General features: G+C 46.4%; 1 protein-coding gene across 2 annotated transcripts in view; it reads right to left on the reverse strand.

Moving 5' to 3' along the window:
- The window catches only part of LOC148397857 (transducin-like enhancer protein 1), an 18,676-nt gene extending 5,991 nt beyond the window's left edge, over positions 1 to 12,685 (reverse strand). The window contains exons 1-8 of one of the 2 annotated variants that reach the window (XM_088375001.1): positions 11,966 to 12,685; positions 10,831 to 10,931; positions 9,303 to 9,366; positions 8,169 to 8,213; positions 4,748 to 4,810; positions 4,554 to 4,658; positions 2,213 to 2,426; positions 2,083 to 2,099 (exon numbers count right to left, since the gene is read on the reverse strand). In XM_088375001.1, coding sequence (XP_088231127.1) covers positions 2,083 to 2,099; positions 2,213 to 2,426; positions 4,554 to 4,658; positions 4,748 to 4,810; positions 8,169 to 8,213; positions 9,303 to 9,366; positions 10,831 to 10,931; positions 11,966 to 11,989 — 633 coding nt within the window. In that variant the 5' untranslated portion in view covers positions 11,990 to 12,685. Of the gene's footprint in view, positions 1 to 2,082; positions 2,100 to 2,212; positions 2,430 to 4,553; positions 4,659 to 4,747; positions 4,811 to 8,168; positions 8,214 to 9,302; positions 9,367 to 10,830; positions 10,932 to 11,965 lie in introns of both variants that reach the window. The other variant, XM_088375000.1, reaches the window with a different exon arrangement.
- Positions 12,686 to 13,628: the final 943 nt, after the last annotated feature.

The following is a 13,628-nucleotide window of genomic DNA, read 5'->3' on the forward strand; positions in this document are numbered from 1 at the left end:
GGCTTGTCGACTAATCTCTAATCACATTTTTTGGCTTTTACAGACGCATTTTCAGAGGACTTTTGGCTCACCCCGTCTGCTGCCGTTACCAAACTATAACGTTCTGCAGAGCATCGAAATATGCCGCCAACAAAAAGACAGGCTTAAAACATTCAACAGCTACGGTGGTGGATAACTTACTGTTTTTCATGGATTGTTTTCTATTTACGACCTACAAACGTTCTTTAGAAAAATATTTCGGCACGCTAACTTTGCCACAGTGTTTGTGATGCAGGCTGTATGCACAAATTATAGTCTCTGTATTTGTTTGTTCAGTTTGTGTAAATAAATGAATGACTGAATAAATAAATAAATAGTCACGGCTGCCATATTTTTGCTTTGATGTTCACTTTGCAATGTGTTTTTTTTTTTGTAGGGCCCATGTAAACCTGTCCAGTTTCTGCACCACTTTTTCGTATGATTTCCAACTAATCTGGTGGGAAAACGTTGCACTAACCCGCACTTTCCTCCTAATGACAGCCACTCTGCTCGTGTGCGAAGCAGGTTAGAAAAACAGAGCGGACTTATTAGCAAATAGGTTAAGAGCTCACAGGAGCGCGAGTTAGACAGCCACACACACGCACCTCTGAAGTTGATGATTATATTAAGTGGCTCTTAAAATCTAACCACGTTGCCTCTCTTGGCTGGGTGCGTGTTGAGATGTGTGTGCGCAATGTGTAATTGGCTGTGAAAGCTGATGTGTGTATTGCTTGCATAACGCTTGTGTGTCCCCAAAGCACACAACCCCCCGCACCCCCTCCAACTGCCTCCTGACCAACGGCTCCTATTGTTAATGGATTAAAGCTTCATGTCGACTCCATTATAGTCTCAGCTTGTCAATGAAATGTGCATCCAGCATACACAAACACACATGCGCGTGCACACATCAAGCAGCGGGGTGGGAGCGCTGACAGAGAGGGGCGAGGTGCGGCGAGGGGGGGGCGGCTATACGGGATAAATGAAAGAGGAAGAGGAAGGGAGGGGGTGAGAAAAAACAGGGGGAGTGGATGAGGAGATTAGAGGACAGAGAAGATGGAGGAAGGGTGAGTGTATGGAGGAGAAAAAAGGGTGACAACGGGAGGGGGTGACGGGCAGAAAATCTGCATTCTACCAAAGCCCCCGATGGTACCACCCCTCCTGTCCCGCCTACACCTTCATAATAGGGTTTTAGTGGGCTGAGCGCAGAAGCACTGACCCGCGAAACATAAGCACCCCCCCCTTTTCCCCCATTTCTCTTTAGCATAACACACACATGCACACACACATACACACACTCTCAAGTGTCGTATGACTGCTGCACCTTCACCCCCTCCCCTTCCACAGGCCCTCCCCTCTCTGAGTGGTGGCGATATTAAACACAATAGAGTCTTTAAGCGCGGGATCAGGGGCAGTGGTGGGGGGGGGGGGTATGAGGCGGGGGTAATCTGCTCACTGAGGTGTTAAATAGGCACAACAATGCAGGCTAGCTAGGATGGAAGAGTGTGTGTGTGTGTGCGTGTGTGTGCGTGTGTGTGTGTGTGTGTGTGAGAGAGCATGTAAGAGTGTGAGAGAGAAACAGAGAGAGAGAAAGAGAGAACAGTGAGAGAGCGAGAGAGCTAAAAGGCTCATTTGGCAGAGAAAGGAGTTCAGAGTGGCTCCTGGGTAAAACTCAGCTCCCCCCATTCCCCAAGAGAACACATAAACGCTCACACAAATACACACACAGAACACGTGTGCGCAAATACACACGCATACACACACACACACAGTTCGGCTGTCAAGCTTTGCCACAGGTGCCATTTCGGTGTGACCTCACGGTTAAAACAATTACAAAACACCGACGTGGTTATTGTCACATAGAGCAGGAAGTTAAAATCTTACAGAGCAACAAGTGCTAGTGCGCTTGAAAGTTCCTGGTTTCGCTCATAGAGGAGTCATGTTTTTTAATGAGCCGTATCTCTCTGGAGCCCTTCCCCACCCCTCAAATGTCAAATTAAGCAACTAAGGTATCTATGTTATATTATTTTTGTGAATTCTGAAAGAACTATGAGAAAAAATACTTACTGTGCCAGGTTCCCTATCTGCGATGGCCGATAAGTTGATGGCATCGAGTAAAAAGAGAAAAAGCAAGATAATGATGAATAACAGTGATCTTCCCCCCAAAACAAACGGAGCACTTTAAATTGAGACCAACCTCTCAAGTGCTCTGCTCCTCCAGGGTGCGAGTCAGGTCCGGAAAGGTGTGGCTTTTTATCAGAAGCGTCTTTGCCAGCAAGATGTGGCGGCATGGCGCCAAGTGCTCCCGACAGCGCTAGCAGGCTGGCCGAACCGCCCAGCTGAGAGGGGTGCAGGCCGGCCGGGTGGGGCGTAAGGGGCACAGGGGCGCCGCCGTGATTGTGTGCTATATGCTGCTGTTGGCAAAGACGCACAGAAACAAACTGTAGGAACATGACGATGGAACATAAAAGAAAAAAAAATTCCAAGTCAACTGGTATCGTCGCTTTCGCGCAAATCTGCAGCAACCCACAATCAGATCATCGTCTGGTGTGAAATATTAAACACGTGTCGCTTTTAACACAAACGGACAAGATAGGCAAGTGTTACTTCACACGGGCTCTGATACGATCCGCAAAGGTGGGAAATTGCCAAGTCGACTTAATCATCCCCATTCTGTGATCATTTCTTTCACACCGAAAAAGGTACATGTGCAAACTCCACGCAGGGAGAACGGAGCCAAGCACCGCAGCACAAACCTGAAAACTGAGAGGCGGCTGTGTTAACCGCTAAAACGGTGCTGCATGCCGTGCTTGCTAAATACGTGACTTAATAAAAGAAGAATGACGTTTGCGCAATTTTCATTGGCCAGCCGGACACTCAAATCTCAGCAGGTACAAATCAATGGGAGCGTGTAACCCAATCAACAGCCCCGCAGATGGCCCTGTTTCTCATGTGTCCGGACTCGCTGCATCTCAACAAGCTGCTGCAGTCGACGAGGAGGTGAACACATCCTCTAGCCCCTCCTTCCTCCTCTATCAACCCCTTTCCACCTCCTCCTCCTCCTCATCATCATCCCTCTGGGGTCAAACACTAAACAATACTGACAGCTGGGATTAGAGTCTCTGAGCTGGAGGATGTGGTGGGGGCAAAGGAAGGAATGATGGAGGAGGGAAAAGGTGGTGGTGGGTGGGTGTGGGGTCGCAGCTGCTGCTTACACTGTCAGGTCTTGTGAGGGAGTGATGGTGAAAGGGGAGGGAGCGAAGGAGAAGAGTTTGGCTGGCAGCGCCGCTCTCTCTTTCACACCAAATCAGGCGCTTGTCTGAGCGTGAAATTCCTTTGTGTTCCAAAACATCATTATTGCCTCCTCAGACAGTAGCCGCGAGAATCCAAGCTCACTGATTCGCCGCGGGGGGGAGGAGGAGGAGGAGGAGGAAGGGGTGGAAAGGGTTTGGGCTTGAGGGAATTCAGGGACGACACAGGAGGTGGCTCAGCGAGGCTGGAAGGAGAGCTGAAGGTCGCGGCGACTTTTATCTCACCTAATTGACTAAACCACCCTCCCACCCAACATCGCGACTACCTCCGCCGTACCTCTCCATCATTATGTGTCCAAAACAATTAAATGGTCTTTTAGCCTGCACTCCCACACACACGCACACACACGCACACACACACACGCATGACTGCCATACAACCCGACACAAGCGCGCACACACACACACACGTCACACTTGATCAGCCAAACGTCCCCACACAAAACGAGTCTCGATAAACAAGGCAGGCGCGCATCTAACACCCCCTCCTCCTCTTAGTGCCCCCCTGCGCTTGTTGTTTCCGTACACGCACGCACACACACGCACGCACACATTCACAGATGCAAAAACACAGACGCAGGAAAACAAATAGGACCCCTGATGGGAGCAAATGGAGGGGAAGTATTGGCGGAGTGCGGTTTGTCATGGGATGTTAGCGTGAGCATATGCACGTATGTGTCCTGGCTCTTAATGTGTGCGCATGTGCGGGGGGGGAGCTTTTATGGGGGGAGGCAGGGCTAACACGCTTCATTACACACATTTAACTTACAAACGGGGTGAATGACAGGCTGGCGTGGGAGACGAAAGAAGGGGAAGAAGGGAGCGCAGGGGGGGCAAAGCCGTGACCCCCCCCAATCCCACCATCCCCCATTACAAACACTGAAATCCTACAATTAAGACTCAAAGAGCAACCGCCCAATCCACCCCCCCCCCCCCCCCCCCCCCCCCCCCATTTCGCCTTCAATCACTGTCTTTAATACTCATACACATATCAGTCCACACCAACTAACAAGTCTCAGAAGAAAACCTTTGTTGAGCTAAACCCCGGACGACCTGAATGTCACGGGAACAGGAAATCATGAGATTTTTTTTTTCCTTCCAAAAATAATGATGTCTTAACTCACCTCGATTCCTAATGACATTAGGTATAGTTTGATTTGAGTGGGGGTATCAAGACCTGCATGCAGATCATGCAGTATGTGAGTAAGCGAGTAGATGGAAACACACCGTAGGTGGAAGGCCAGGCAGTCCCCGCACCCCGATGACAGCATTGAGCTCGGCCATGGTCACCTGCTTGGCCCGCTCCACCGCTTGGACCACCTGCTGCTGATGCTGACACACACACAATGTTTACCTCCGAGGTTGCAGCAGACGTGCAGACATACTGAAGAAAGCGAGACAGACAGGGGAGGCTTGCTTACCTCCTGCGAGAGGAAGGGGATAACTTGTGCGCAGATTGTGTTGAGTCTCTTGGCAATCTCCGTCTGTGGGAAAGGAAGAGGCGCGACAAGAATTTAATAACATAATCAGGAGATGTTGATGACAATAATGAAGCAACAAAACGAGGGTTGATTGATTGTTCACGTTAAACACTGGGAGCTTTTAGCCTTTTAGTCACATCGAAATTTAGTTCAAAACAAAAACATTTGGACAGGAAAAAATGTCGCTGTAACTAAAATTCCTTGTGGATTTGGACTCATTTAGTTACTCGAGTGTAGAGAGTAAAATCTAAAAAATTCTAATTTAAGAGATGATGCACAATTTCTTGGCGAGATTTTTTTTTTTTTTTTAACTTAACAATATCCATGTAGCAACTTCAAAGTGGCGAAAGCACACAAACCCGAGAGCTGTTCTCTCAAGAGACAGCTCGGGTTTCTCGCTCCCTTTCTCATGGTCGCTCTTGTCCCCCCTGTTCGCTAACAGCACTTAAACATAATCTCATCAGCCCCTAACTTTATTTGCTGGGCCCCGAGTATCCATGCCAACACATCCGCCCTCTCCGCCCAAATCCTCTCCCCCCTCCAACTCCTTCACCCGGAGGCGGCTACAATCGTCTGAAAGCAGATATCCCCTTAGCAGCGTCAAATCAGATAAGTGGACTCGTATTACACGTCATCCAATCAAAGCGATATGAAGGAGGTCAGGGTGAAGAGGGAAATCGTTGGGGCAGCGACACACTGCGATGGCTCATCGCTGCACGCATGTCGACGCATACACAAATGCTGCATGAGGGGCTCTGGAAGCTCTTACCACTTTTCCACCGTACAGTGCCAAAATAGCGCTACTATAATCGCGGGAAACTTAAAAGCCACAACACCAATTCATCAGAAAGGAGAGTAGCGTTACTAGCGTTAGCATGTTCTGGCATTACATGTGACAGCAGAATGTTTTATGGTCTTGATTTAGTGCCAAGAATATTTTTTTTTTGTACAAATACCTCCTACCTTCCTTTAACCTAACTGCAGGAGGCAACTTAAAATGTAACGCCACCAATGATAAAAACAACTCCTTACAGCTACTACTTTTGGAACAGGTTTCAAACCCTGCGTCTTATAGTCCGGTGCGGCTTATCTATGGAATTTTCATGATAGAGGATTTGTTTTGGTAATACAGGAAATAAAAATGAGGACTGTTCATTTAAAACACCTGCGGCTTAAATTCCGGTAAATGATTACCCGCAACACCAACTGAGCTGGATCTTAAACAAAACAGGAGTTGGTTGGGAGTAAACAATGGGCCAGACAGGGGAAGTTACAGGTAATAAAATGTGGAATGAAGCAGAGGCGATGAATAAAGGCGAGTCACTATGAACAATGTCATGCCAACAGTACGTACGTACATTAGATGGTGGTAAATCTTTGACAATTAACGTGATGCAAGACAAACGACGATTACTGGCTTGTTTGCCAAAAGCTTCCTTGATGTGGTTCGCAGCCGACATCAATAACAACGCGAAGACGTCTGGGTGATTCATACTTGCCAGTTATGCATTTAGCGAACACTCCCCGGTTTGTGCAATTCTGAGTGACACTGTTTTGTATGAATGACACCAATGCAGAATGGGGGAGGCAAAGTGAGCCTGGCAAGTTGCCTCAGCTTTCTTGTTGTTTTTTTTGTTTTTTTGCAGTGCAGTTTATTCAGTAATGCCAAGACAAGCAGTGTTGACGCTGTCCAACAAGTACTTGGTCACACCTGATTCTTATCTGATTGTGGCCTGCAGTTATGTCTGGGATCCGTGTCGAAGGCAACGGCAGCTGTGTCATCTGTTTGGGTTCTGATACAGCAATTTTGAAGGCTCTCTATGTGAAAGAGGCCATAAACAACAACCGGCGACAACAGCTTGCAAGCTGCTGACCTCGGCATGCTGAGTAAATCAGTCTTAGGGCTAATTGGCGGCGTGTCTTGAAAGCTCAGAAAGAGCTAATTTTGGACCGGCTATACCTGTATGGCCATTCTCAGAAACCCGTGCTGTGCGTCTATAATTAGCCAGCTATCACAGCTACCCTGATTAGGCCGTCTGAGAATAGTCTCACCAAAGACTATCAGGGCATCTTAACTTAATGAGGATCAAACAAACCAGGTTACCTGCATTCCCCCTCGGAAAGGAATATTTGCGCTGGAGGAAAATGTGCACGGGGATTCTAATAGTCACGGCAAGTTTGGCTGGAGCCGCGATTGACGAGCTATTTAAAAATAAACCACCTTCATTGATTTACACCCGTGGATCATTAAGATTTTTTTTCATAAATTCATTTGGGGGATGTGGAAGTCAGAGCACGCAGAGACAGCCCAGGCAAGCACGAATCGAGATTCAAACACGGGGATTCTTAACTTTGCTGTTGTGCTGACCTGATTGGAAGAAAATACTTTCTCTCCAACCGATGTCAATAAGGAATTGTGTTCTGAAGTTCAAACAGCGAGGAACCACAATGCACTAACTATGAACAGACTTCCTGTTGCACACACACACACGCACTCGTTTATTCACAGCAGGGGGTAGTTTGTTAGTCTGTATCCCCCACACTATCCGCCTACAGAAGCCTGTTGCTCCGACAACTAAAGCCCCAAGCCAGTGTGTGCGCGTGTGTGTGTGTGTGTATAGAAGTGCTCACATAAGAGTATATAGCAGGGAGTTAGGGTATAAAATGGAAGGAAAGCCCTGGAGGAGGATAAAAAAAGAGGGAGGAGAAAGACGAGGAGGAGACAACAGGAAGGTGACTCTTCAGTGAAGCAGCCACGGCCAATCCGCCTCCAATTTCTTCAGGTGTGACTGATCGATAGCCAGGGTAATTACTGCTAAACGCCGCGAGCTTCGCAACACTCCGCTGGGGGAAGCGCGTGTGTGCGCGCGCCAACATTCCTCTCGAGGTGATTGTGCCTGCATGTTTAACCATTAAGCCTTTTGTTTGTGCGGTCCTTTTTCTCTTGGCTTTTTTCAGCGCGACACAAATGTCCACAAGGGGCCCATTTGACACGTCTGCCTTCCCAAGGTTTGCATCAAAGCACACTTCTTCGGCTGCAAAAAAAAGTGGAGCTGGCCGTCTCTAACTCTGCTCATGATCGATTCCTCTGACCCCCCCTCCCCTCTTCCCCGCCTTCCCACAGCCCCTCCCATCTAATGTAATAAAGCAGGCCGCTCCCCTAGACAACACCAATCAATCTACAGAGCCATTCATCCTGCCTCCGGGCTCAGCCGGCCGACCCTAACCGGGGAATTGGAGACAGAGCTCCATCGATCACGGATAAACACACAAGCGCCCGCACATACACACACACACACACGCACACAAACAAGATAGGGCACAGACAAACACACACAAAATACAATGTACACAACTATACCTGTTTGTGCATTTCGATGTTGAGGCCGTAGGACATCTCGTAGTACTGCAAAGGACGCAAAGCACATGGTTGCATTACATTTCAAATAATAGACTCTTCACTGATAATGCAGTTAAAGTAAAGATTTTGAGTATCAGGAAGAAGGCAGAAATGTCCTTTTCTCAACAAAGCTGGCTGTCCGCCATTGTTTGTTGACAGTGTCACACTGCTAAGACGTTTCCCAGAAACAACAAACGTGAAAACGCGACCCAGATCAGTGTTTGCCATTCTAAATCCCAACCAAAGTGCAGCCCTGAGTGGAAACACGGAATCAAAACAGTCTATCCAGAAAAAAAACCCCTCCAAACTGGCGAGACAAAGACTGCCGTGAAAGGATGCACGCAATCAGGGGTTCGGTGCACACGACCTCTTGGATCTCAACTGGAAACGGATTAAATCGGTGTTGTTTTGGAGCCAGACAAAGGCTCTCAAAGTTTTTGCAAACAACAGCATCACTGTTTCCATGTAAGAGCTGAAAATGTCAGCCTGTGAAAACAGAAAACAACCCCTTCATGCGAGCTGAGACTCTTGTACCACATAACACACCTGACATTTTCCTCAAGCCATCCCAACTTGCTTCAATCTGCATCTTCACCACTTTACGCAACTCACCATAGCTCTGGACTGTTGACACAAGGTATTTCAAGTCCTCCAGGAAGAGTAACATGGAAGAGTCAGGGCTCATCAATGCAAGCCATGCTTTGCATTGCCCTCAGCAACATAAGGGGCTGGCTGAGAAGTTCCCCATTTGCATGAGACATGCATCTAATTTCAGCCAAAATCAAAGTAAAGGGTGTAAAGTTCTCTATAATTGTTGTGTGTTTTGACAAAAGCAAGTCACACACACCTGGAAAATATTTTGTAAAAAATAAAAAATATGCACGTTGTAGTTAACTGGGAGCGCCTTTTAAAATGACAGCGTTGGCTTCCTCTTATACTCGTGTTAACACGCACACATAAAGGGAATAGTCGCCCGAGGCAAGATAAAAGTTCATTCAGATTAGAGCACACAGAGGGCAGATGAGGACACGCCACCTTTCTCAAGAGAACTTCTGTTGGAGAACCAAAAAAAAAAAACATGTAAATGGATCTCACCATGACATAGTGTCTTTGCATTTCAGTTTTTTCACCAGCCAGCTTCTCACACTCCAACTTGAGACTGAAACACAAAAGTCACAAGTTACTGTTTTTCGACATAGCAACTCGTAAGACTTCAGCTGACGTGATTTTACTCGTATCTTCCAGTAAAGGAAGGGTCTGGCTGGACATGTAGCTGAAAGCAAATTGGCTAATGACCAAAGAAGCTTGCCAATCAATTGCTATCCTGCCCTCACCGCATCTGTCTGCTGGCGAGTAGTTTTATTTGCAATATTTTACTTTCATGTGGTTCTTGTTACTTGTACTTTATGGGATGCCTAATTAAATGACTTAAAGGGCTTTTGGAATGGCGTAATGTGTGGCATTCCAAGTAGTTTGTGCATTGTAACCAATGAACCTGTAGCCTGCCATTTTGAACCGGTTTTACCTTTTTTTTTTTTTTTTTCCCAACAGCATTCCGTTCCTAAGGCAGCAAATCAGGCTAGTCAGTTTTTGTGGCATATTTTTGGTTTTTATTTATTGTTTGTGTTTTGTCATATTTTTGTAAGGTTTTTGATAATGGTGACAGTTTCAATTTTTTTGTCGTTACTTTTTTGTTGATGTAACCTAAATTTGCATGCAAATCAAATCATCCTGAAACCAAATATTAACCTATGCTAATGCAGAAGGTAAGTTATAATTACAGTAAATATTTGTATGAAAAACACTTCTAGGCCAAGAATATAAAACATTCAAATAAAAAACGTCAACAGCCGCTATGGAATAGAATTTGTTCAACATTGGAGGTTGCATTGTATAAATGTCTAATTTGATTATGTGTGGTTGCGTCTGCAGCCTCACTATCGCTCTGTTGGATCAAAAAGACGTTCGAGCAAAACAAACCAGTAATTTGCAGCTCCTCTGGCGGTTTTCCCCGACAACAGATAACAAGATGAGCAAAGAATGCAAACGTCTAATCTGGCCTTTTCTGTTGACTCTCTGATTAAAGAACCCGCAAGTTACAGGGAGAAGCCCTGAATCTTCCGTTGAAATGGAGAACATGATTCTTCCTGTTGAGCTGTGACAACCGCGTCGTGTTTGCCTGTAGGCTGTTTGTATGCGTTTGCGCATCAGCGCGTCTTCACCTATCAAAACCACCCCAACACAAAACGCAAAAGACGTGTCACGGGTGAAAATAAGGGGTGATTTATAAAAGCCCACACGCCAGCCATTACAGCCACTCGGACCTACCGCAGCATCAGAAAAAAAAAAAAAAAGCAGCCCGGATGCCTGAGTGTGCTGCACGCTCTTGTGAACCTGATCCGTGTTTATGGGTGAGTCTGAGGCCAGTTTGTTATGCTAACAGGGGTGACTGCATCTGGCTTGGAATAGCATGGAGACCAATGGTGGGCAAAAGTATGGCCCGCGGGCCACATGCAGCCTACTCTGTTTTTATGTTTTCATTATCAGAAGCTGATTGGCTAATTTTATTGAGACCTGGTTTAGACACTACAGATGAGAGTGAGACTTTTTAAGTGTTAATCACCTGTGGTACTGAGCCTGCAGGAATTGGAATTCTTCCTTGATGCGGTCCAGGGATTCTGGGATGGTGAACTTAAAGGGTTGACCCGGAGCCTGGTGGGGCGTCTAATACAAACACACACACAAACATTATTATCAATGCCATGCTGCAGGCCTCAGTGTGCCTGGAATTGAGTCCAGACTCACATGAATAACCACCATTTTGTTTGGAAGGCTAATGCAAGGGTAACAAACCTGACTCACGTGGGCCGTAAACAGCCTGCGAGAGCAATTTTTTGCAGTCCGTTTAATTCTAAAGACAAAAAATCCACAGAGGAACACCTACTTTTATACGGCCTCAAGGACTCTAACCCTCATGTGTTTTGGGTATCTGTATTATTTGCAAAAACACCCAAACATTTGTGTTCAACAAAGTATAAATGTTGCTACTGATTTGTGTTTGCCTTTGTAGTCAATGAAATATGATTTTTGCCCTTTATTTGAATCTGCAATTTAGCATTAGTAGTCATTGGCAGTCACTAACAATTTGGAATATTTTTTTTACTTTTAGCAATTTGGGATGGGTAATCAATCAGATGCAGTTCTTGCCATTTGAACTAGCAATTTACCCTCAGCACCCAATTAAATATGGTTGATGCTATTATATTAGTAAATTGGCATTAGAAGTTAATTGCATTTGGTTTTTACTTAGCCGTCTGTGGAATATGGTTGTTGCCATTCATTTGTATTTGCAAGTTAGCTTTAGAAATGACGTCATTGATCGATTGGCAAATTATGACATTACAATTGATCGACTGGCAAATTATAACATTACAATGAATCACCGAAGTGCAGCATAAAGTGCAAACTATCAATTTGATCTGAGTGAAATCTAGAAATGTGGCTGTTGCAATTTGTATTAGCCGTTAAGCGTTAGAAGTCAATGAAATATGACTGTTGCTATTCATCATCAATCTTGCAATTTAGCATCAGGATGTAATTAAATATGGTTGCAACTATTTGTAGTTGCAACTTATTAGTCAATGAAATACGGTTGCAATATTGTCAGGATGTTACAGGCAGGTGATGAACTGCAAATGCCACAAAGGGGGCGTGGTGAGGTCGAGAGAGAGAGAGGGGGGGGTGTATAAGGGTCCTACCGGGTGTCGCCCCTGGGGGAACATTGTTATCTCCGGACGAGGGGAGAGGGGGGCGCTCCTCTCGCTTCCGTCACGATGCTCCCCTTGAGTGGCACCAAACTCGGAGGGGGGCGGTGATGAGGTTGGTGCTGCCGATGTGCTGCTCCGGTTCACCAAGCCATCCGTCGTCCTTTGCACACGACGAGCGACACTTGGGAGCCAAGCAAGGCGTTTAACGAGCTCCTCTTGCGGGTGTTTCTAGCCCCCTACACTCCCGCGGGCGGGGGGGATGGGGGGGGGGCGTAAATCAGGCAGAAAAGCACGCGGGGGAGCGGCTCATTAAGCTCGAGGCGTAAAAGAAGCAGGTGAGCAATGAAAAGGCCTGGGTAGGCAACGAGCTTTTTTGTTGTTGTTTTTGTCAGGTTTGCTCCGGCGTATTCCAAGTCAAAGGGTGGGTGGGGTGGGGGGGTATCCGTAAGTAACAAAATCCTCGCCGAGTTAATTGCACTGAAAAACCCCCACTTGCTTCACTCGAGCCATCCGGAAAATTGATAATTTTGAAATATTTACCTCCCCGCTGACTTATGGTGGACACAATTCAGTCGAGTGAAGGCAAAAAAAAAAAAAAAAGGAAATATTATGCTAGTCTGGATAACAACTACTTCCAAAGAGGCGATCGTGGTTGCAGCGGCTGGAGCAGTAGTCCGTCGTCCGGCTGTAGTTCCCCCTTCAATGGCAACTTTCTCACGCGGTTTCACGCTCCAAGCTAACCGAAACTGGAGGACAGCCCACCGAGTGGCCATGCCAGCCAATCAGATGCGCCGCTCCACGTGGGGCTTGCGAGGGTGGACCGCACCTTGGACCAATCGCCGTGCCGCGCACCGCCCCCCTTGTGGCCGTTGACCTGCATTAGCTTCGCCGGCGATGACCAATTGGAGCGGAGCTACTCCGTGAAGCGCGAGAGGCGGGGGGGAGGAAGGTGGAGGCTTTGGCTGTCAATCAAAGTAACGTGGCTCAACCAAGTAATAGGGCCAAACATATACGCACACACATACGCACAGGCACGCACGCGCAGCAACTTCCTTGAAACCTTACTAACAAGTGTCAAGACAAACCAACTCTGCCCTATCCATATCTACTGTATATCTATATTGCATCTTGAATATGCATGTGTTTGTGTAGTTAATCTGCATAAGTACAACCCCCCAAACTCTAATGTCAGCATCCCTTGGGAGAGGACCACCATCCTCACCCAAGAGGTCAAAGAGAAACCATTTCCTTCCCCCTCTATAGGAAAAAATGGGACATGAATCTGTTCCAGGGTCAAACTGTCACCATACAAAAAGCTTTAGTGGCTGCGGAGGCAAGTGCAAGTTTCGAATGTTCATCTAGGGGGAAAAATATTTCCTGTAGGAATACTACTTTTTTCCTTTGCAAAATTACAACTGTCTAGTAATAATACACTTTTCCCTAGAAAATAAATTTATTGCACTCAAACATATTTTTTCTTGTACTATCCATATTTTCAAGTGATGTTATTATTGTACCAGTGCTTTTTATCCGTGAAAAAAACTCCTGTAACGGTTCATAATAGGGAAGTGACAAACAACAGACGTGGTAAAAGTGAACAGGTCACTATTGCCGCATATGTGCCTCGTAAAAAAAGGCGTGCCGTGTTCCACTT

This window comes from Syngnathus floridae, chromosome 5 (assembly GCF_059516105.1).
Source record: "Syngnathus floridae isolate MCC-2025c chromosome 5, RoL_Sflo_1.0, whole genome shotgun sequence".
In the NCBI taxonomy this organism is placed as follows: domain Eukaryota; kingdom Metazoa; phylum Chordata; class Actinopteri; order Syngnathiformes; family Syngnathidae; genus Syngnathus; species Syngnathus floridae.